Source organism: Bison bison, unplaced genomic scaffold (assembly GCF_000754665.1).
Source record: "Bison bison bison isolate TAMUID 2011002044 unplaced genomic scaffold, Bison_UMD1.0 scf7180017864056, whole genome shotgun sequence".
NCBI lineage: Eukaryota > Metazoa > Chordata > Mammalia > Artiodactyla > Bovidae > Bison > Bison bison.
Genome location: NW_011494628.1, coordinates 3,281,662 through 3,303,685, shown reverse-complemented (window position 1 = coordinate 3,303,685; position 22,024 = coordinate 3,281,662). Strand labels below are relative to the sequence as shown.

At 40.7% G+C, this 22,024-nt stretch overlaps 1 protein-coding gene across 1 annotated transcript in view; it reads left to right on the top strand.

Annotated features, from left to right (window-relative positions):
* Positions 1-22,024, top strand: part of STARD13 (StAR-related lipid transfer (START) domain containing 13) — a 166,850-nt gene that overhangs the window by 101,486 nt on the left and 43,340 nt on the right. The window contains exons 2-3 of the mRNA XM_010835935.1: positions 8,429-8,500; positions 11,182-11,263. Of these exons, the coding sequence (XP_010834237.1) occupies positions 8,429-8,500; positions 11,182-11,263 (154 nt within the window). The remainder of the gene's footprint in view (positions 1-8,428; positions 8,501-11,181; positions 11,264-22,024) is intronic.

The following is a 22,024-nucleotide window of genomic DNA, read 5'->3' as shown; positions in this document are numbered from 1 at the left end:
ATAATCTCTTTTTTTTCCATACTCTTAGGAATATGAGCCAGGGGAATAGTATTTATATCCCTTGTTCAGTTGCTGAAATTTTGATTTTCTATGGTGTAAGTGTATAGGTGAGGGGAAGGTGTATGTTTGTAATGTGTGTGCACACACATGTGGATGCACGTGACAGATGAGTGTGAAAGAATTGTTTACATTTTAACATTCATGACACCCCACTCCAGTACTCTTGCCTGGAAAATCCCATGGATGGAGGAGCCTGGTGGGCTGCAGTCCATGGGGTCTTGAAGAGTTGGACACAACTGAGCGACTTCACTTTCACTTTTCACTTTCATGCATTGGAGAAGGAAATGGCAACCCACTCCAGTGTTCTTGCCTGGAGAATCCCAGGGACGGGGGAGCCTGGTGGGCTGCTGTCTGTGGGGTCACACAGAGTCGGACACGACTGAAGCGACTTAGTAGCATCAGTAGCAGCAGAGATCAGGCACCATCAACAGGGAAGCAGACTTCGAGGCGGAAATTCTTATGCAATCTGATCATGTTCATTTCTGACACACTAATGGATGTCCAGGAACAGCATCAAGTTGAAATAGAAGTTCTCAGCACATCCCTCTGCTTCATTTATAAAAAGGAGCAGCTGGCAGCTGTGCTAAATTAGCCTAAGTCAGATTATGCCACTGTAACAAGTTGTCCCCCAAGTTGTAGTAGCATAAAGCAACAGAAGGTTATTGCCTGCTCACATTACATGTCCGCAGATGCTTGGCTGTGGCTTTGTGCCCCTGTGTCATCATTCCGGGGCCCAGGCTGAAGAACAGCCTCTGTCTGAGATGTTCCAACCTCATGGTCAAGGGAAGGGGAGGGGAGCTGACAGAACTAGGGGATAGGTCTTGAAGAGTTTTGCTTGAAACTCCCATTCATTACTTCTGCCCATGTTTCATCGGCCAGAGTGGGTCACATGGCCAACCCAGACATCAGTGGGGTGGGAAGTACACATTTCCCAATCAGATGAGAACTGCAAGCTCCCTGGCAGCTGGAAAGAGTAGGGGACCATTAAGAACATTTTAGAGTGTGTGTGTGTGTTTTCATTATATATTTGTAACTACATAGATACAGAATTCTATTTAGAGTTTTAAGTTTATGATTACATAAAATGTATGTATGATTTATATAAAAATGTATGTATGATTTATATTAAATGTATTTTAATATATAATTTAATTTATAATTATCTTAAAATTTGATAGTAAATAATTAATTATATATATATATAATATGATTTCCCCCCAAAAAAAGGCTAAAAAAGAGAGATTAAAAACAACTTTTGAGTATCTAAGAATAGATCTCCTATTTAGATATAGAATTTGCCTGATTCTTTTTCACTGTGACAGAAATTACTTTTAAGTGACTAGATTTGCTGTGAATCCAGCTTGCAAAGATATTTCATAACCTGAGAAATAAGACTAGTGTTAAAAATTGGTGATGGAATAGTGTGTCTCAGCATGTCTGTAACTCTTGCTTTCAGGGGAAAAGTACACATAAATACAGCCATGAATCTCCATCTTAGTAGAGTACTATTAGGTGTCTTGGGGATATATACATCTTCCTATTTCTTTCTTCTATGGTTATCTATTAGCTGAGTGCAAGATACTTTTCTACACATCAGAAAAAAAGGTTGCCTTAAATTATAGGGAGATAAAATGAGTGATTATCACTTGGTTCACTGATTTGGATATTCAGAGATGAATAGTCTTAAATTTACTCTAAATAAAACCTGTATTTTAACTCAATTAGTAACTTGGAATCTCATAGAAATAAAGTGTTATCCACATTAGAAAATAATTAAATTTGGTGTACATTTAAGACTTATTCAGGCCTTTTACACATTGTTGTAAATGCACTACGTAATTCAAAGGATGCAAAAAAGATGCATCTTGATGCCCTGACAGGGAATCTAAATCAAAGTCCATTGCTACTACAAAACTTGATGTTCCTCCTGAACCTGTGATTAGGGTTATAAAGCCCTCCCAGGAGAAGGACTGTGGTCATAGTGCCTGGTGCTATATAATATCAATACTTGCATCATTCACATCTCTATATAGATGGGATGGATGCTCTGGCATTGGTTTTAACAAATCTGGCCTAGCCTAAAGTGAAGTGAAAGTTGCTCAGTCATGTCCGACTCTTTGCGACCCCATGGACTGTATAATAGAGTCCATGGAATTCTCCAGGCTGGGTAACCTTTCCCTTCTCCAGGGGATCTTCCCAACCCAGGGATCGAACCCAAGTCTCCCGCATTGTAGGCAGATTCTTTACCAGCACACTGTTTACCAGCTGAGCCACCAGGGAAGTCCAAGAATACTGGAGTGGGTAGCCTATCCCTTCTCCAGCAGATCTTTCCGACCCAGGAATTGAACCAGGGTCTCCAGTTTTGCAGGCGGATTCTTTACCAACTGAGCTATCAGGGAAGCCCTGGCCTAGCCTATGGCCACATAAATACAGCTTCAATAAATAGGGACTTCACTGGAGAAATTCCATCTGAAGACAAAGGAGTCATTTGTCTGAAGAGGTTCGTTACTAATGAAGCTAACTCAGCCATGTAAACAATCCTAAGCCAACAGCCATGAGCCTGTTGAAATGTTAATACCTTGGATATGCTTTAATAGTGATAATTGTATCGACTGCAGACATCTTGTGGTGGTTGAGTCATCCATAATCTTTCAGAAGCAGGTTGCCCACCCTGTCAGCCAATTTAAATGGAAAAAAAAAAAAAAAAAACACTGTTCTCAAGCCCACTTTTTAAAATCACATGGAGAGCCATGAATTCTTTTTTCCCCCACTTGTCTTGAGTACTTTTAATGAGTATTTAAGAATGAATGTTAAGAATGTTTAAGACATTTTTAAACTGAGGTCAGTTTGTCCATCAACATTCCAGGAGATTTGTAAGAACAACATCAATACAGGTGCCCTCAACTTTCCATGGTAAACCAGGTTTCTTCTAGCCAGCTAATTTTCTGTTGACAATACCATTTAATTTGGCCCTAATTTGAATTTTTGGTCATTTAGAAAGACTAGCATCCCTTTGGGTTAGCTCTGGAAAAAGTATTTTCTATGTCAAGAGTAATGTAAACCAAAAAAATGTATTTAAATTCTTAGCTGGGAGAACACACTGTTCTGAGCACTTTGGAAACACCAGTTTAAAAATTGAGCGAGCTTGTGGCATGAAAGGAGGCCTACAAACCTGGGTGGTAAATCTGCTGCACTCAGTATAACTCCTGACTTAGGCCCTCTGGAGCCTTGTCCACCTGAAAGTGCAAACATCACATCAAAGAAACAGCTTGTAAATCTCTTTAAACTCACATAGACTTCTAGCCTTCACTACAATCAGAATGTGTTGACGAAGCCCTCCTGAACTGTTTCCTCTTGGCTACCTTGATGTCATCAGCTCAACAGGCAGTATTCACAGAACAGGTATTTTAAAAAATAAGTGTTGTTCTCAAAACAATCTTTTTACCAACAACACCGTGATATGGGAAAATATTCATAGTGTATTTTCTTATATGCAAAAAGTAGTCAACCAAAGATATTACCATCATTACCATTTTGACAAATAACGTGTATCTAATTATATATTAGCAATGGGGCAAGGGTTGACTTTTGTCTTTCATTGTGCCTTTCCTTGTTATGATAAGTTTTTAACACTGAACATGTGTAACTAAGAAACATGATAATACTTTGCAGAAACAGTGTCACCGGCCACAACAGTTTCCACGGTGACTTTGTGCTCATGCCCATCGATGGTCAGTGACTTGGGCAGCCAGTGGGACAGCGTCCCTTTGCTGTGTCTGACTCTGGTTGGAGGTCCTGTCAGGGTCCAAACATGTAGGAAAGGCAGCTGAGGCAAAGTGAGTGACCTTCCCCCAAGCAGAATCACAGATATGTGATGGAAGAGCGTGCCAAGCACCACACCATCTTCTGGATTTATCAACTGAAAAAGTGTGCTTGGTTTTTGTGCACATCAAGCTACCGATAGAAAAACTGAATACCTCCCTTTTCAACCAGTTGATTTCAGCCCCCAAACAACTGTTGATGTGAGATCCCAAAGCTCCTTGGTCCCCTTGGACTTCGGGGAATGGGGCCCTTTTAGGGAGCAGATCATTCCATGTGGGCAGTGGTGATCAGTTAGTCAGTTCAGTTGCTCAGTTGTGTCCGACTCTTTGCAACCCCGTGGACTGCAGCACGCCAGGCTCCCCTGTCCATTACCAACTCCCGGAGCTTGCTCAAACTCATGTCCATCGAGTTAGTGATGCCACCCAACCATCTCATCCTCTGTCGTCCCCTTCTCCTCCTGTCTTCAGTCTTTCCCAGCATCAGGGGTTCTTTTAAGGAGCAGATCATTCCATGTGGATGGTGGCGATAGAGCCAAGGAATGTGGTTGGAGGGGACCAGGAGTGGCGGCCCCACCTGAACCAGCAGAAGAGGCTCTGTTATTGGAGAAAGGGGGAAGGACATTGGGCAGGCAAAAATAGATACTCTAGAGTAAAACAGAAATTATTTTTACATGTAATAATTGCAGTAGTTCTATTGAAATCCTATCATGATCCCGAGCCAAACAATTTTCTGTAGTAACAGTGCGGTAACCATGTCTGAGATCAATAGGCTAGTCTGTCAAGGGCATTCTCTGGTTCCTCCCCACACTTAAGTTTGCCGCAGGAGATGGTTGGTGTTTTGCCTGATAGCCCTGGACCTGCTGCAGGACCAAGTGTGGGTTGCAAATGGAGAACAAACAAAACCATCACAATATAATTTTGTGCTGGCTATCAACAGCTCAGCAGAAAAGAGATTTTCACATTCTCCTCAAATGTCATTTATATCTCTTCAGGTAGATATTTGTGAAGTGATGACAACTGTCAATAATGATTCCTTCCTAATTCTCCAGTCATTTTGGCCATTGCAGAGTGACATTCCCTGGGAAACATTAGCATTTGGCTGATAGGTGTTAGAAGGCACTGTGGAGAATCAGTAGAAATTATGTCTTTTTTCCTCCAACTCAACTTAATGGGCAAAATCATCTTTGATAGTGGTTAATTATGCTCCATTTTTGTTTGTTTGTTTGTTTGCTTTGGTGGTAAACAAGAGTATGTTATGCCCTTAAACTGAAATATCAAGAGTTGGGATTTCCTGGTGGTCCAATGGTTAAGACTTCACACTGACAATGCAGGGGTCTCGGGTTCCATCTCTGGTCAGGGAACTAATATCCCACATGCCTTGCACACAACTGAAGTATTAAAAAAACACACACACAAAAAAAAAAACAAAATAAACAAGCAAACAAAACCCAGAAAATATCAAAAGTAGGGGGAATGTGTTCGGGAGATATTCCAGATATAGAACAGCAAGTTGGGTATGGGAAGTGATGGTTGAGGAGTAGGTATCCATCATGACTGGGACATGGCTTCTTCTCATTATTTACTAATTGCAGTTTTCTATTGTTTGCCTGGAAGACTTAAAACAAAATGTCTATCCATTGAAAACAATCAGTTTATTTAACTGGGTTCTGATTAAGATTTGACTATTCATGTTTACATATCGGTAGAGTTTCGGTTCATTATCTGTGTTGCTCTTATGAAAAAAACAAAACAAAGTTATGTAGAGAGCCTTGTAAATAAAATCTCCCAGGCTAGCCCAAGCCCTGTTTCACTGCCCAACCAAAGTCTCAGTCCCAAAGAGAGTCTTTCTGTGAGGACCCTGCTGCCCGCCTCTCCCCCAGCTCTCCGTCCTCCTTACCCAGCATCCGGCGGAGTGTGTGCTCTTTTACGAGCTCACTTCCTGCTCCTCTTTGAGCTTCCTGTGTAGCAGAGCTCCTGCCTTCCAAGTCTCCTCCATTTGTTCCTAATGGTCTGTCTCTCTGGGGCTCTTCTGCTTAACACTGCATTTCGATGACAGTAAAAGCAAAAATAAAGTAGAAAAAGGCATGCTATTCAGCTACTTGGTGTAACAGAATTTTGTGCTTCCTCTCTGAGACTTGCTGACTCATGACTGTTTAGAGCATGTCTAGAAATCGGGTATTTTCTCATCACTAGGTACTGTAGTATATTGAAGAAGAAAGCAAATCTGAAGCTTGAAAATTTAGAAGGCAGCAGCCTATCTTTGACCAAGAGTAATCACATTTTCTCCGTGTAACAGTCAGAATGTGTGTTTTCTCCTTCCCCTGAAATACTTGTGTAGTTATCAAAGTGGAAGCCTTCACATAAGGACTCTCAGTGTGTTAGTTGCTAAGTTGTGTCTGCCTCTTTTCGACTCTATGGACTGTAGCCCACCAGGCTCCTCTGTCCATGGGATTTCCCAGGCAAGAATACTGGAGTGGGTTGCCATCTCCTTCTCCAGGGGATCTTCCCAATCCAGGGATTGAACCTGGGTCTCACACATTACAAGCAGATTCTTTACCATCTGAACCACCAGGGAAGCCCAAGGACTCTTAAATACAACTTTGGAGACTTATAATAATTGCCCTTTGTACCTTTCAAAGGGAAAACCCAAGTTAGCCAATACAGTACAATCCAGCCAATTCATTTTGAACTGCAGTCATGGGGCTCACCCCTCCTCATAGAAAAGCTTTCTGGAGCTTTTGTTTCCAGCTTGGTGCCCCAGATAATTCTGAATAATATGTACAAGGCAGGAATGTGTACCTATTTGGTCAGTGCTGGCAGTAATTATGCAAAAAAATCCTTGTGTCAGAGGAAGAAACTCAAGATTTAGAAATTGTCAGTCTCTCAAATGGCAAGGGCTTAGAGGATGCCAAAAGAAGCAGGGACTCTGGGATGGGGGCCACAGCACACTGTGTCTCCCTGAATTTAATGGTATATCTCAACCCTGCTGCTAAGCTGCTAAGTCACTTCAGTCATGTCCGACTCTGTGTGACCCCACAGACGGCAGCCCACCAGGCTCCCCCGTCCCTGGGATTCTCCAGGCAAGAATACTGGAATGGGTTGCCATTTCCTTCTCCAATGCATGAAAGTGAAAAGTTAAAATGAAGTCACTCAGTTGTGTCCGACTCTTAGCGACCTCATGGACTGCAGCCTACCAGACTCCTCCGTCCATGGGATTTTCCAGGCAAGAGTACTGGAGTGGGGTGCCATTGCCTTCTCCGATATCTCAACCCATGTCCAACCAAATCAGTGGGCCTATAAGTTTTTCCTCTTCCCTTGGAGCCTGTGGATGATCTGGCCTTTGTTCTGTTTTCCTAACATGGATCAGATAGCTCTGTTACATTGAACATCGTGCTGCATAGACATTGAGCTTTCAATGTAGACTGTAGTCTCTGGCCCACAGCTGATGCTAGCATGGATTGTTTCAGTGCAGCGACCTAAGAACACCCTGTACTCTCCAACTTTGGCTACAGGGAGAAATGAACGTCAGAGTAAATGAAAATGCAATGACCTGACCGGGCTCTCTCCCAACAGCAGAGAAAGGGGCCTGGGTAGAGACCTGTTATAATCAGCTGTTTAATTTTGTTTGGAGAACCTAGACTTCTGACAGATGAACTTCTTTTTCCCTTGCATTCCTATTTATCTAAGAGTTGTGGTTGGGAAATGATCCAGGATTCACAAGGTCAAAAAGTGACCTGGTTCACATACTGGAGACTCTCCCATCCCTCTCCAAAGTTCTCCAGGCAGGTGGTCCTGTGCATGTCTTGGAATGTCCACACCAAAACTGGTCACCCAAAGGACATATCAACTGCTTGAGGCTGGCTCTCAGAGATTCTAGCAGCCCCATCAAACACCTGTCTCATTTCCAGATAATCAGCTTCACTCTTGCCTGCTGCACTCTGCAGCTTGAAATCATTCAAATGTGCCTGATGAATGAACATCTTATTACAAGGCATTTGGAATTAAAGCATTAGTAAAACTAAAGCAATAATAAAACACTGGATTTTTGTAATAGCTTTCTTCATGAGAAAATACATTTTCACAAGCCTGCCCAGTTGTATTCGTTCTTTCATTATCCCCAGAGTAAAAGAATAAAGGAATGTAGCATAAATAGTCTTAGCTTTATCTATGAAAGTTTAAAAAAAAAAAAAAAGAGCTTAAGGAAGTACTTCCTCCTTCTCCCTAGTCCTCGGGTTCCCTAGTGTATAAATAATACATTTTTCCCTGCCTAAAACTCAGCCTCTAGGTTCTGCAGTCTGTGGTTTTGCTATTATCCAAATACGTACGGATTGACATCGAAGATAATCTTAGCAGACATGAAACAAGCACCTTTGTGATGCCTGCTCATTTTACACCCATTTCTGAGTAGGCTTCTTGTACAGACTTACTGGAGAACAATTTTGCTTTGTAATAACCTGCACAGTGCCCACCAGTTCCTATTGATTGAGGAGGTAGAGGCCAGTGGGTGGCCTGAGACTCAGTGCGTTTCCTTTTCTTGTGTTTTTCAGAAATCGAGGCGAAGGAAGCATGTGACTGGCTCCGCGCTGCTGGCTTCCCGCAGTACGCTCAGCTATACGAGGGTAGGTTGGGCTTTTCTTCTCTCTTTATAAAGAGAATAAATTCAAATTTTTTCCTGTGGTGCTTTTTGACTTGCAAGTCTTTTCTCAACCATTTTTTCCTGGCTTTCTCCTTCCCCCTGCCTTTGCAATGCCCAGGACATAAACTGATGCCAGTTTAGGAATTAGGGTCGCTTCCTGAGACTGCTTCACCTTCTGCCCTTCCCTGTTTCTCCTTTCTTTTCTTTTGCTTCTCACTTTCTGCTTCTCATGTCTTTACCACCAATCACAACTCTACCTTTTCCTTCCAGTGTTCTGCCAGCAGCAGTTTTTTTCTGCACTTCCTCCCTATCCTCTTACTTGTTTTTTTCATCACTGCTCTCAGTTTTCTTGAAAGTAAAATAAATGAATTTCTTAGAAATAACAAAGCTAATTTATCTTGAGATTTTTACCTCACATGAAAATGTTTAAGACGTGACATGAATCAGATGTTATTTTTCAGGGTTTTAAAAGTAAAATGTTTTTATTGCTAGCATCATACTTTGTTCCATTGATGTTTTCATTGACAGTTAATAAACTTATTCTCCTATATCTTACTAATATGCACTGCTCAGTCACTCAGTGATTTCCCACTCTTTGCAGCCCCATGGATTGTAACCCACCAGTCTCCTCTGTCCAAGAAATTTTCCAGGCAAGAATACTGGAGCAGGTTGCCATGTCTTACTCCACAGGATCTTCCTGACCCAAGGCTAGAACCCACATCTCTTGTGTCTCCTGCATTAGCAGGTGGATTTTTTTTACCACCACGCCACCTGGGAAGCCCCATATCTTGTCTACACCTAAAGTTATAACCAACGCATCTCCTTCTTGGAGAGTCCTAATGTATAGTGAATTACTCAGGATCCCAGCACTGAGCGATGGCACACTCAGGACAATCTGTGGAGGCCTTATTCCTAAAAGCGTTCATGATGGAGGTGTGAGCAGGGCATAGGAGACCACAAGGAACAGTTCGGAGACCAAAGCTTGTAGCAGCCCAAAGCTTGTACCCTAGGCCCAAAGCCATAAACGGAAGGTGAGATGAACCCAGAAGGAGAGGGGATCTCAGAGTAGGCTTAGGAGTAGAGGACTCAGCTGTGATGACAGCTCCCCTGAAGAAGACCCAGGAGGGCAATGCCCTGATGTCACACTCCCTCCTCCCTCCATCTCCAGCTGGGGCTTCCCATTGGCCAAACAAAATAAGGCAGTGGACATGGACCCCACTGAACACCATCCACACAGCTGATCCTGGGCACAAACCGGGTTACAGAAGAGCAGAGCATGCATCTGTAGGGCTCAATAGAGCCTATCTAGTACACTGAACGATATAGTTTCTCATGGCATAAAATTCACATAGGATGGAAAGAATCAACAAAGTTAACTTTTACTCACTGGTGAATCACACCTACTCACCTAGAAGCTCAGTTTTCTATTTTAAAAAAGCCTACTTCTCTCTCTTAAATTCTTTGAGGATAAAAGAGAGCATATCTATGAGGGTGCTTTGAGGTCTAGAATTTCTGATAAAAACTTTCATAAAATCATAGCCTTTTAGACAAGAAAGAGGGTCTTACAGTTTTGGGCTAAGCAACCATTATTCCCACCCTCCACTACCGACACACTGATTATGAAAGAGAGGCCCAAAAAGGTTAAGTGATTTTTACAAGATTATGAGATGGAAGAGTCATAATTAAAATCCCAGTCATTCATATGCCTTTTATAAATGTAATAAAAATTAGAACAAATACTTCTACAGAAAAGTTACAAGTTTGGAACAGGATTTTTCTACAGAGACTTCTCTGGTGGACCAGTGGACCAGTGGTTACCAATCCACCTTCCAGTGCAGGGGACAAGGGTTCAGTCCCTGGTCCAGGAACTAAGATCCTACATGCAACTAAGCCTGTGACCACAACTGCTGAGCCTGTGCGCTCTGGAACCGTGTACCACAACCAGAGAGAAGCGTACTCACTGCAACTAAGACCCAACACAGCCAAAAATAAGTAAATAAAATATTTTTTTAAAAAAAGAAAAAGGTTTTGCTACAAAATAAAATACTTGAGACCATTGAGCTGCAGGTATTTTTGGAAACTTCAAAAAAGAAATCTGCCAAACTTCTATCCTGATCAGTATCTCATGAACTGATCAGGAGAGAAGTCAGCAACCTCCACCTTAGGTAGATGGTGAGAGTGTAGAAGTTCTCCATGCAGGCAAATGTCTATGATAACGATGAGCTATAACAGGTAAAGAATACACCTGCAATACAGGAGACATAGGAGACTTGGGTTCAATCCCTGGACTGGGAAGATCTCCTGAAGGAGGAAAATGGCAATTCTCTCAGTATTCTTGCCTGAAAAATCCCATGGACAGTGGGGTCATAAAGAATCAGATAAGGCTGAGCAACTGACGCATGCCTGGATAAAAATACAGGCATTTAGCAATCCTATCCAAGGTCAAGCACTTGGTTATTTTCATATTGCATGTTTTTTTGTATCCTTAAAAACATTTATTGGGGTTAAAGTAAGCATCCTGCTCTCTAAACATTACCAACACACCCGTCAGTGGAGAGTAACTGCAGTTAAGATTAGCTATGAGTACAGAAATGTGGTGGCCTGAAGATATCGTTGCTGATTCAGATAAAACAAGCCTCATAAACTCCGTTGTCTCTCTTTCAGATTCGCAATTTCCCATCAACATTGTGGCTGTCAAGAACGATCATGATTTTCTTGAAAAGGACCTTGTAGAACCTCTTTACAGGTAAATCATGTGAAATATTTTTGTTTCTTTCAATTGTTAAATGTCTATAATAGTTGTCACTGTATTAAGGGGTGAGTTCAACAACAATTCAGTAAGTCCTTATTGAATGCCTACTGTATGCCAGGCTATAAGTGTCTTACTGTGAGCATGATCAGTCCCTGGTTTCATGGAATTTGAGTTCTAGTATGAAGCTTCATGCATTGGAGGAAGAAATGGCAACCCACTCCAGTGTTCTTGCCTGGAGAATCCCAGGGATGGCGGGGCCTAGTGGGCTGCCATCTGTGGGGTCGCACAGAGTTGGACACGACTGAAGCGACTTAGCAGCGGCAGCAGCATGAAGCTTCAGACTACAGATTGAGTCAAAGAGATGGTGAGTGAGAGAAAAAGAGAGGAGAAGAAGAGATTATCTCAGAGAGTGTTAAATTCTATTTTTAAAAATGTAAAACAAGCTGAGGCTATAGACAGTGATGGAGTGTGAGTGGATTATTGGGAGGAGGAAGCATGAGGGACCAGAATATGAATGGTCAGAGAAGGCGTTGTTAAACTCCATGAGTATGTCAAACTTAGCTGTATTTTTTAAGACAAATGATTATATCAGCAAACTGAAATATGTAAGCTCAAGTAATTATATCTGCTTTCAGAAATAATTTACACCTTCAGTATGTGATAGGTGATAAAAGGAGACAAAGATGTATATATGAATAATTCCCTCCCCTCAAAGAATATATAATCTGGTTGAAGAAATCTAATTGAAGAATTGATGCATACATGAGCAAATAAAACAATTGTAATTTGAGTAATAATGAAAGATGCCAATGCAATCAAATATCTCTGAACAATTAAATGTGCATGTGAGGTCATGTGTGTCTGTAGGAAATTAGCTTGGAAGTTTTTTAACTAAAGCCCTGGAGAGAAGTCAGAGCTGGAAATAAATATTAGCTTCAGGAGGCGAGTCCTTTTTCCAAGGCTACAGAGCTAGTAATGGGCTGAACTGACCTTCAACAAGTTTTCGTCACTTGTAGTCCACTGTTTTTTCTCGTACATTCTGCATTTGACATACAAAAGATAGCAGTTTAAGAAGAAAGTAGTGATGAGGAAACTTGTCAAGATAGGAGAGACAAATGTGTGTTAGAATATTGTGAAATAATCATAGGCTTGCTGATTCTTTAGACATAGATTTATATTTCTGTGTTCATAGCTGCTTTCTCTAGGGTTGCTATATGAAGAGAAAATAGAGTCGTGTTAGGAAATGGTCTCTGAATGTTCAAGGAAAGCATTGCTGTGGGTTTGCTTATGTGGGTGAAGAGAAGAGAACTAACTCTTCAAATCACAAATTGCAGGGATGGGCTATTTGAACTCGAAAACAAACAAGCACAAAATGCCATTTGTGAGCATTTATAAGAGGATTGGATAGTTTTGTTGTAATTCTTTAAAGGCAATGAATTGGAAAAGCAGTGTTTTCTCCTCAGGATGTCTGATGCACACCCCAAGCCTTCATTCACCTCAGAACTATTCCACCAGCACCTCATCCTGAGTTTTCCCTCTGAGTTTTAACCAAGAGTATTTTTACTAATCAGTTGACATTAAAAAAAAAAAGATTGATTTATTTACTGGCTGTGCTAGGTCTTCACTGCTGCGTGGGCTTCTCTCTAACTGCAGCGAACGAGGGCTGCTCTTCGTTGAGGTGCGCGGGTTTCTCATTGCGGTGGCTTCTCTTGTTGAGGAATACAGGCTCCAGGTGCTTGGGCTTCAGTAGTTCCAGCCTACGAGCTCAGTAGTTGTGGGTTGCGGGCTCTAGAGCACAGGCTCAGTAGTTGTGGTGCATGGGCTTAATTGCCCCATGGCGTATGGGGTCTTCCCAGATCAGGGATCAAACCCGTGTCCCTTGCATTGCAAGGTGGATTCTTAACAACTGGACCACCAGAGAAGCCACTTGACACTTTTAAAAGAAATATTTCTTATTGTTAATTGTATTGCATTAATTATCTTTTTCCCAATTGCATTTTCTTGCATACTTATAGATATTTACTTGATTGTCAAATTATGCCTTTTGTTGTTTTTCCCCCGGTTTCACTGAGATATAATTGACATATAGCACTGTTTATGTTTAAGGTTAGACTTACATACATGATGAAATGTTTATAATTGATTTAGTGAACATTTATCATCTCATATAGATATAAAATTAAAGAAGTAGGGAAAAAAAACGTTTTTTTCCTTGTGGTGAAAACTCTTAGGAATTACTTCCTTAACTTTCAGATACAAAACACACAGCAGTGTATATTATCTTTATCATTTTGTACTTTAGATCTCTATGACTGATTTATCTTATAACTGGAAGTCTGTACCTTTTGACCACTTTGATTTAGTTGCCCCTTCCTCCCACCTCAGGTTGCCAGAAATCTGATTTTTTTTCCTCTGTAAGTTTGTTTGTTTGTCTTTGAAATATTAGCCCTACAACACTATGTTAGTTCCTAGTATTCTATATTTCTATACACTTCAAAATGATCGCCATAGTAAGTTTGGTTGTCATCTATCACTATACAAAGATATTACATAATTATTAACTGTGTTCCCCACGCTGTACATTTTATACCTGTGACTCATTCATTTTGTAAATGAAGATTTGTACCCCTTTATCTCCCTCGCCTATTTCTCTCCTCCTTCCACCCCTCCCATCTGGCAACCTGTTTGCTTTCTATATCTTTGACTCTGTTTCTATTTAGATGTATTTATTTATTTTGTGTTTTTAGGTTCCACATATAAGTGAAATCTATGCAATTAAATTTTTAAATTCAATTTAAAATCATCTCAATGGAATTTTTAAATCTATATCTTCTTTGAGTCAAGGTGTTCTATATATATCTAAAGTAAAATTCACTATTTTCAGTTCTTTGAGTTTTGACAAATGCCTACAGTCATGTAGTTACCACCACAACCAAGATATGAAACAGCTTTATCACCTAAACACTCCCTGGTTCTCCTTTGTCATCAACTTCTACCCCTGCTTCCAACTCCTGGCAACCACTGATCTGGTTTTTGTGCCCAGTGTTTTGCCTTTTCCAGAATGCTATGTAAGTGAAATCAAACATTATGCAGGCTTTTGAGTCTGGCTTCAGTTTACTTAATACACCTAAGATTCATCTGTGCTGTGTGTATCAGTCACAGTCTTCCATTGTGTGGATATACTACTGCAGTTTGTCCATTCACCAAATGAATATTTGAGTTGTCACCACTTTGAGTGATTATATGGGCTTCCCTGGTGGCTCAGATGGTAAAGCGCCTGTCTGCAATGCAGGAGACCTGGGTTCAGTCCCTGGCTTGGGAAGATCACCTGGAGAAGGAAATGGCAGCCCACTCCAGTAGTCTTGCCTCGAAAATCCCATGAACAGAGGAGCCTGGTGGGCTACACAAGAGTCGGATACGACTGAGCGACTCCACTTTCTTTCTTTCTTTTCTTTCTTGGTGATTATATAGCCCTTATAAACATTCATATTCAAGTTTTTGTATAAACATAAGTTTTCATTTATTTTGAGTAATTTCTTAGGAATGGGGCTTTGGGATGTATTTGATAAGTATATTTTAACTTCATAAGAAACCCACCAAACATTTCCAAAGTGACCATACCATTTTGTATTACCACCAATGATGTATGAGAGTTTCTGTTGCTCCACACCTTTGTTAGTACTCTGTATTGTTTGGTTTTGTTTAGCTCTGTTTTTAAGCATTCTAATAAGTGTCTAGTGTTTCCTTGTCATGATTTAAACTTGCATGTTCTTAATGAGTAATGATGCTGAATGTCTTTTCTTGTGCTTCTTTGCCATTCATATATCTTCTTTTGTAAGATACATCTTCTTTTGTCTGTTCAAGTCTTTTGCCCATTTTAAAAATTTGGTTGTTTGTTTTTTTACTGAGTTTTGAAATGTCCTGCCAGCATGTAGCTTGTTTTTTCAATCTCTTAACAATGTCTTTCGAAGAAGTTTTAAGTTTTACTGGAGTCCAATTTATTCATTTTTTTCATGTTTTTAATGTCACACATAAAAAATATTACCTAACATAAGGTCACTATTTTCTCCTTTGTTTTTCTTCCAGAAATTTCAGTTTTGTGTTTTATGTGTAAGGTGATGATCCATTAATTTTTTATAAGGTACAAAGTATGGATCAAGATTCATACTTTTGCTTATCAGTATCCCATTGGTTGACCGCCATGTTGAAAAGCCTATACTTTCCTCATTGAATTGCCTTTCCACTTGTATTGTAAATCAATTGACCATATATGCATGGGTATGTTTCTAGACTTTCTATCCTGTTCCATTTATCCACGTGTCTATTCTTTTTATCACTATGGCACTTGATTACTTAGCTTTGTGTATGTCTTGGAATCCAATAGTGTAAGTCCTCCAACTTCTTTGCCAGGATTATCTTGTCTATTCTAGATCCTCTGCCTTTCCATATAAATTTAGAAACCATTCATGGATATCTGTTTTTAAAATGCTCTTGAGTATTGATTTGGATTGTGTTGACTCTACAGATCAATTTGGGGATAATTGATATCTTAACAGACAAGTCTTTTGATTCATAACACACAGTCCTATTTATTTAGGTCTCCTTTGATTTCTTTCTATTTAACCCTGACTTGTCATTTTCAGCATATGGGTAATATACATACTTGAAGGTACCTAAGAATTTCATGTTTTGAGGTGCTGGGTTTTTTTTTTTTATCATTTCAGTCTCCCATTATTCACTGCTAATATATATATATTGTTCATTTGTATTTTGCAGCCTTTCTAAAATTAGTCATTAGTTCTAGTAATTTATGCATAGATTCTTAAATTTATATTGTGAAATATAAATCAAAGATTACATTATAAATCAAGAATACAAATCTGTTACATATTTTTAAATCAGGATTTCAGGAGTGAACATTGCTTCTAAATGTGCAGTTCTGTTAATTTGATGATGTATGTGGCTGAGTGGGCCACACTTTAAGTGTCAAACATGTGGGTGATAAATCCTTATCTGCTCACTGCTGCATGTGATCTAAGGTCCCTTGACTAAGTTCTGGACTTTTCCATTAAAGTCTACTTAAAAAAAAAAAAAACATGCCTTTCAGACATGTTATAGATTAGCCAGTACAGGAATCATTTCAAGATATAAGGTTGTGAATAATAATAGCTGTCAGCCAGAAAAATCAGAAAGCCGTATATTGTAGAGGGCTTCCCAGGTGACACTAGTGGTAAAGAATCCATGTGCCAGTGAAAGAGATGCAGGAGACATGGCTTCAATCCCTGAGTTGGGAAGATTCCCCAGAGAAGGAAATGGCAACCCACTCCAGTATTCTTGCCTGGAGAATTCCATGGACAGAGGAGCCTGGTGGGCTACAGTCCATGGGGTCACAAAGAGTCGGACACGACTGAGGGACTGAGCAGGGATGCAACAACACCAGATACCACAATGCCCTTGATAAGGGCTCAGCTTGCATTAGAGTGGCAGGAGGTTATCATTGGAGTAATTCTTTAGGCAGCTGTTTCATCCTTATTATGATATAAGGAAAGCGTTTGGCCGGCAGTGTGTGAGCTGAGATTCTCAGGGCATAGGAGCAGTGGATAGAGCAGAGGCCAAAGGAATAGTCTCAGCAGGTGGATCAAAGGACGCCAGTGGAATAGGAAGGCAGAGATGGAGGTAGGTTGGCTAAAGGAACACACACGGAATTTCCTTGCCTTCCTTATGAATTCCTTCAAGACACAGATTTCCTGAAAGCAGGCAGAAGGAAGACTTCCAGCCTGAGGGGAGTGACAGCACTTTTAAAATTTTGAGTTTGATGAGTGGTTAATTAGACACTCACCCACTTATATGGTATGTTATGATTGATGCCTAGAGAGAAGTAAGGGCTTCTGATTTTATTCGTTTTCTTCCTCGTGCACTGCAGACACAGTGATGGAGCTGGTCTCGTGTTTTATTTTTAAAACTTTTGTGGGCTCCACATTTCTCATGCGTATTTGAAATGCTGAGCCAATGCAGAATCCTAAAGGAAACAGGGAACCATAGCCAGAGGGCAGGTGGCTTCTGGCAGGTAGATAAACAGAGACCAGAGGTCTGAAGGTCTCCTACTGTAAATGTTACCCACAAGAACTTTATTCACCTTTGGTTTTCTGAAAGTTTCTCTCATGTTTGGACAGACAGTTAATGTCCTGCCAGACAATTAATGTCCTGGGTCCCCATTTATACTTTGAGAGTTGTTGAGTAGTATTAGCCTTTTATAGATTTATAAAAAATTTGTAGATGGTAGTAAGGACATTGCTGACAGGGAGGGCTCATGCCTGACTGGGTACATGTGGGTGTGTGGCTCTCATTTTCAGGTCTTGCTGAAGACAGGACAGGTTTGCTGTCTTTAGTGAAGGGGTGAACCTCCAGAATGGTGATCGCCCCTTACCATTGCTTCTCAACTCTGCCAGCACCAGTGCACAGAAGGCGTCTGTAAATATCTGTTACTGCCAGTCAGAATAGTAGTGCAGTCTCTGCTATCTTAGCAACCACATTATAATTCTGTTTTGATGGTTTTTGATTGAATTTTTAATTGAAAAATAATTTCCCCTGTGAGTAATGAAAAGCTAATTGCAAATCTAAAATAGCTGGATGAGCTACTGGAAACTGTAACAGTATCAGAATATAGGCATAGCCAAGGTGTCGCAATACCTTGCTAGGTTTGTCACCTTTAAGGCAAACTGCAGCACATGAAAGCTCCCAAAGGAGACTTTTTAGAAGTAGCATGTTCTGTTCGCATTTTGGTTTGGGGTATTTGTTCAGACTGCTGTTAATAACATAGAGCTTTGATGCCCAAGGTGATCTCTGAATTTCTAATTTAATGTTAGATCTGCCTAACTTATGCTGTTAATAAATACTCATTATAGCATGTATAAAACAAAGACATTCACCTTGCTCAGTGCTGTTTCATGAAGATATGGAATTGACTAAGGTTACAGTTCATCTGTCACTGCCCTTTGCGTTTAAAAGAACAACTAATGGCAGTGTTATCATGCGGGACGAGGGAGACTGTGCCCGAGAGTGCCGACAAAAATGATTTTTACAGTTTACCTCCACACACAAAGGCACACCATTTGATCTGAGTAAATTAAATAACATTAATAATTTTAAATAATAGTGGTTTTTATGAAAATTGATAATATACTTTTAAATTTCCTCTTAAAGAATATCATATAAAATACAATATTTTGTATAATGTGTTTCTGTGCCGTGCTTAGTCGCTCAGTCATGTCCGACTCCTTGTGACCCCATGGACTGTAGCCCACCAGGCTCCTTTGTCCATGGGGATTCTCCAGCCTAGACTACTGGAGTGTGTAGCCTTTCCCTTCTCCAGGAGATCTTCTCAATTCAGGGATCGAACTCAGGTCTCTTGCATTGCAGGCAGATTCTTTACCATCTGAGCCACCAGGGAAGCTCATTTATGGCACATAATAATTTGTGACAATTACCTGAACTGAAACCACAGACAAATCATGGGGAGAAGGATATAGATGATTACATAATAATCACGGTCACTTCCACCTTTGAAATTCTAACTCTATAAGTTAAATACAAATCCCAGTAAGCAGTGATTTCATTTCTTCAAAACACAAAGTGCTAGAGAATTCCTTGGTAGTCCAGTGGTTAAGAATCTTCCTTCCAATGCAACAGATAGGTTCCACTCCATATCAAGGAACTAAGATCCCACATAGCTCAGGGCAACTAAGCCTGTGCATTGTAACTATGGGGCCCACACACTGTAGAGCCTGAGCTCCTCAAGAGAAGCCCTCGCGTCTGAGCAACCAAAGCAGCCAAAGTATAAATAAATAAATAAGCCACAAAGTGCTTGGCAAGCACTCCTCTAAGCATTTTATAAATATTTACTCATTAAATTCCCATAATAATCGTATAAGATAGACTGTAATATCTATTCCCATCTTACAAATGAGGAAACAGAGGCACGGAGGTATGAAATAACTTGCCCATTTATGGCTCGTAAATAGCAGTGCTAGGATTCAAAGACACACAGGCTGCTTCTGGCATTTTCCAAAGAAAGCTTAGGTCTTTTTGTGAAACACGATTTGGAGTGTTTTTTGTTTTGTTTTTAATTTCTTCCTTTAAAGGTAATTCTTCCCAAGATGTCTATGTTGCCTTGTGATTTTTCCGAATTTAACTCGTAAGTCCCAAGGTTAGAAATTCTGATTGCATTTGTGCCATCATGGACCTCAACTTTTAAAAATAATAATAATTAGAGTAAGAGTTTAAAGCACACTCTGTTCTCTTGTGAAGAGTTCAGAACTGATTCACTGTGGAGAGTGGTGGCACTGTGTCATCTCTTCCTTAAGGTCACTTCATCAAGGCTGTGTCTTGAGGGCCTTACTTTGCTATGGAGACAAATAAGACAGAATTTTCACCTGAAGTGGTTCTCAGTCCGAGGTGGGGGCAGCGTTTGATCCTGTCTTCAGGCCTGGGAATATTTTTGCTTGTCACAACTGTGGTGATACTACTGGCATCTAATGGGTGGGGGCCAGACATGCGGCTCCCTCCCACAAGGCACAGTGTGCCCCCCAACAAGGAATTATCTGTCCCCAAATGCCCATAGTACCTAGGTGGAGAATTGAGTAAACTCTGACTCACGTGGACAAATGGTGTGATCGCTATAAGTACAGGTGCAGGAGAGCTAAGGGGGAGAGCGTTTTAGAAAAATGACCAGGAGAACTTCCTGGAAAAATGACCCTAAAAGGCCAGTAGGAATTACTCAGACAAGAACACATGAAATTTTGATGTGGTTATTTTGAACTTTCACTTTTGTTTCTTTTATTTGACTAATTAATGTGCAGAAAAGGCATCTTCATCCCCACCCCACTTTCCATCACAAACCTCACCCCAAGGTAGTCTATATAGAATGGGGGTGGCCAAGACAAGTACAGATATAGAAAGGTCAAAGGTAGGGATTTCATATATACGTGTATAAATTTATATTAAAAATTTATCTTTAAATTTTTTAATGGTCTCTTATATAAACTTTTCCAACCACCTATGCAAAATAACTTTAGGAAGAATACCCAAGAAGCTACAAAGTAGAATAGCAGGCTAAAGAAGGAGTTTATATCTCTCTCTATATATGTGTGTTTAGCTATTTGTATTGCATTATGTAAAAAACATTAGCAATATTTTTTTAAAATGACTTGCTTTGGCACATAAAAAATTGATGACCATGGCTATCATTTTGGGAGTGTTTACTATGTGCTGACTAGCATACTAAGTTCTTGACATTGACTTCATTTTATTCTTACCAGAACCTATGAATAACAGGTATTATTATTATTGCTGTTGTTGTTCGGAGTTCAGGGGCACCAGATTCCTCCAGGTTTGAGCAGCTGTGTGGTGGTGACGCCTTTCCTTGAGTCAGGAAACAGCCGAGGAGAGAGGCAAGAGGAGTCCAGTTGGAGGTGGGGGAAGGGGTGGTGAGCTGAGGTGCCTGGAGGTGCCAGTGAAGGCGTCGAGTGTGCAGCTGGGCATGTGGGGCTGGAGCTGGACAGGCCCTCAGCTTGAGACAGAAATGCAATGTCATCCACGCACAAAAGGTATGAGGTCCTGAGAGTGAAACAGTAAAGGGAGGAGAAGACCGGGGCTGACCAAGGGGGACTCCACTTCTATAGGGCAGGCAGAGGGGGAGCCGAGAGATGCCCCTCGGCACCTGGGAGTGAGTGTTTCTTCCCCCCCAGTTCCCCCCAGGGTTTTGCTTTCTTTCAGTTTTCTCAGAAATCTCTGGTATGACCCTTGCTTCAACCCAGCCTAATTCTCACAGGAGAAATTTTATCTGGATTAGATGCAATTTTTGTGAAAAGTTAAAAAGCTAAGGAAGTTAAGAAGCTATACTTCTCTAGTACAGGCATACGTGAATTTAAACTTTGAAATCCACAAACTGAAGAAGTCCAAGAAAACCTGTTCTTTTGTTTTTGTGTGCTTAGTCGCTCAGTCGTGTCCGACTGCTTGTGACTCCATGGACTGTCACCCGCCAGGCTCCTCTGTCCATGGAATTTTCCAGACAAGAATACTGGAGTGAGTTGCCATTTCCTCCTCCAGGGGATCTTCCTGACCCAGGGATGGAACTCACGTCTCTTGTGTCTCCTGCATTGGCAGGTGGATTCTTTATCACAAGTGCCACCTGTGAGGCCCCTATTCTTTTGTTTTAGCTCTTTACCTGTGGGCCACTGTGGCTGATGTCCTCGATCAGTTTGCGGAGGGAGCTTGCACTCTTCCCCAAAACTCTCATCATTAGAGGCTACTACTAATTTCAGATTATTTTCTGGGGATGTAATGTACAGCATGGTGATTATAGTTAACAATACTGTATTGCATATTTGAAAGTTGCTGAAAGAGTAGGTCTTAAGAATTCTCATCACAGGAAAAAAAGATAGTAACTATGTGTGATAATGGACATTAAACTTATTATGATGATCATTTCAAGTATCAAATCATTATGTCATACACCTTAAACTTATCTGATGTTGTCTGTCAACTGTAAGTCAATTAAAAATATATATTATGCAACTCATACAGTGCCACATGTACATCCTCTCCCCCTTGAACGACATCATATAGCAAGATCAGTCCATGCTTTACCATCCCTCTCCCACACCTCCACTGATATCCAGGGCCAGTTTGTGGGGTTATGGGCCGGAAGAGGAGCCAGCATTTCTGCTGTCCCAGGACCACTTGCTAGAAGAACAG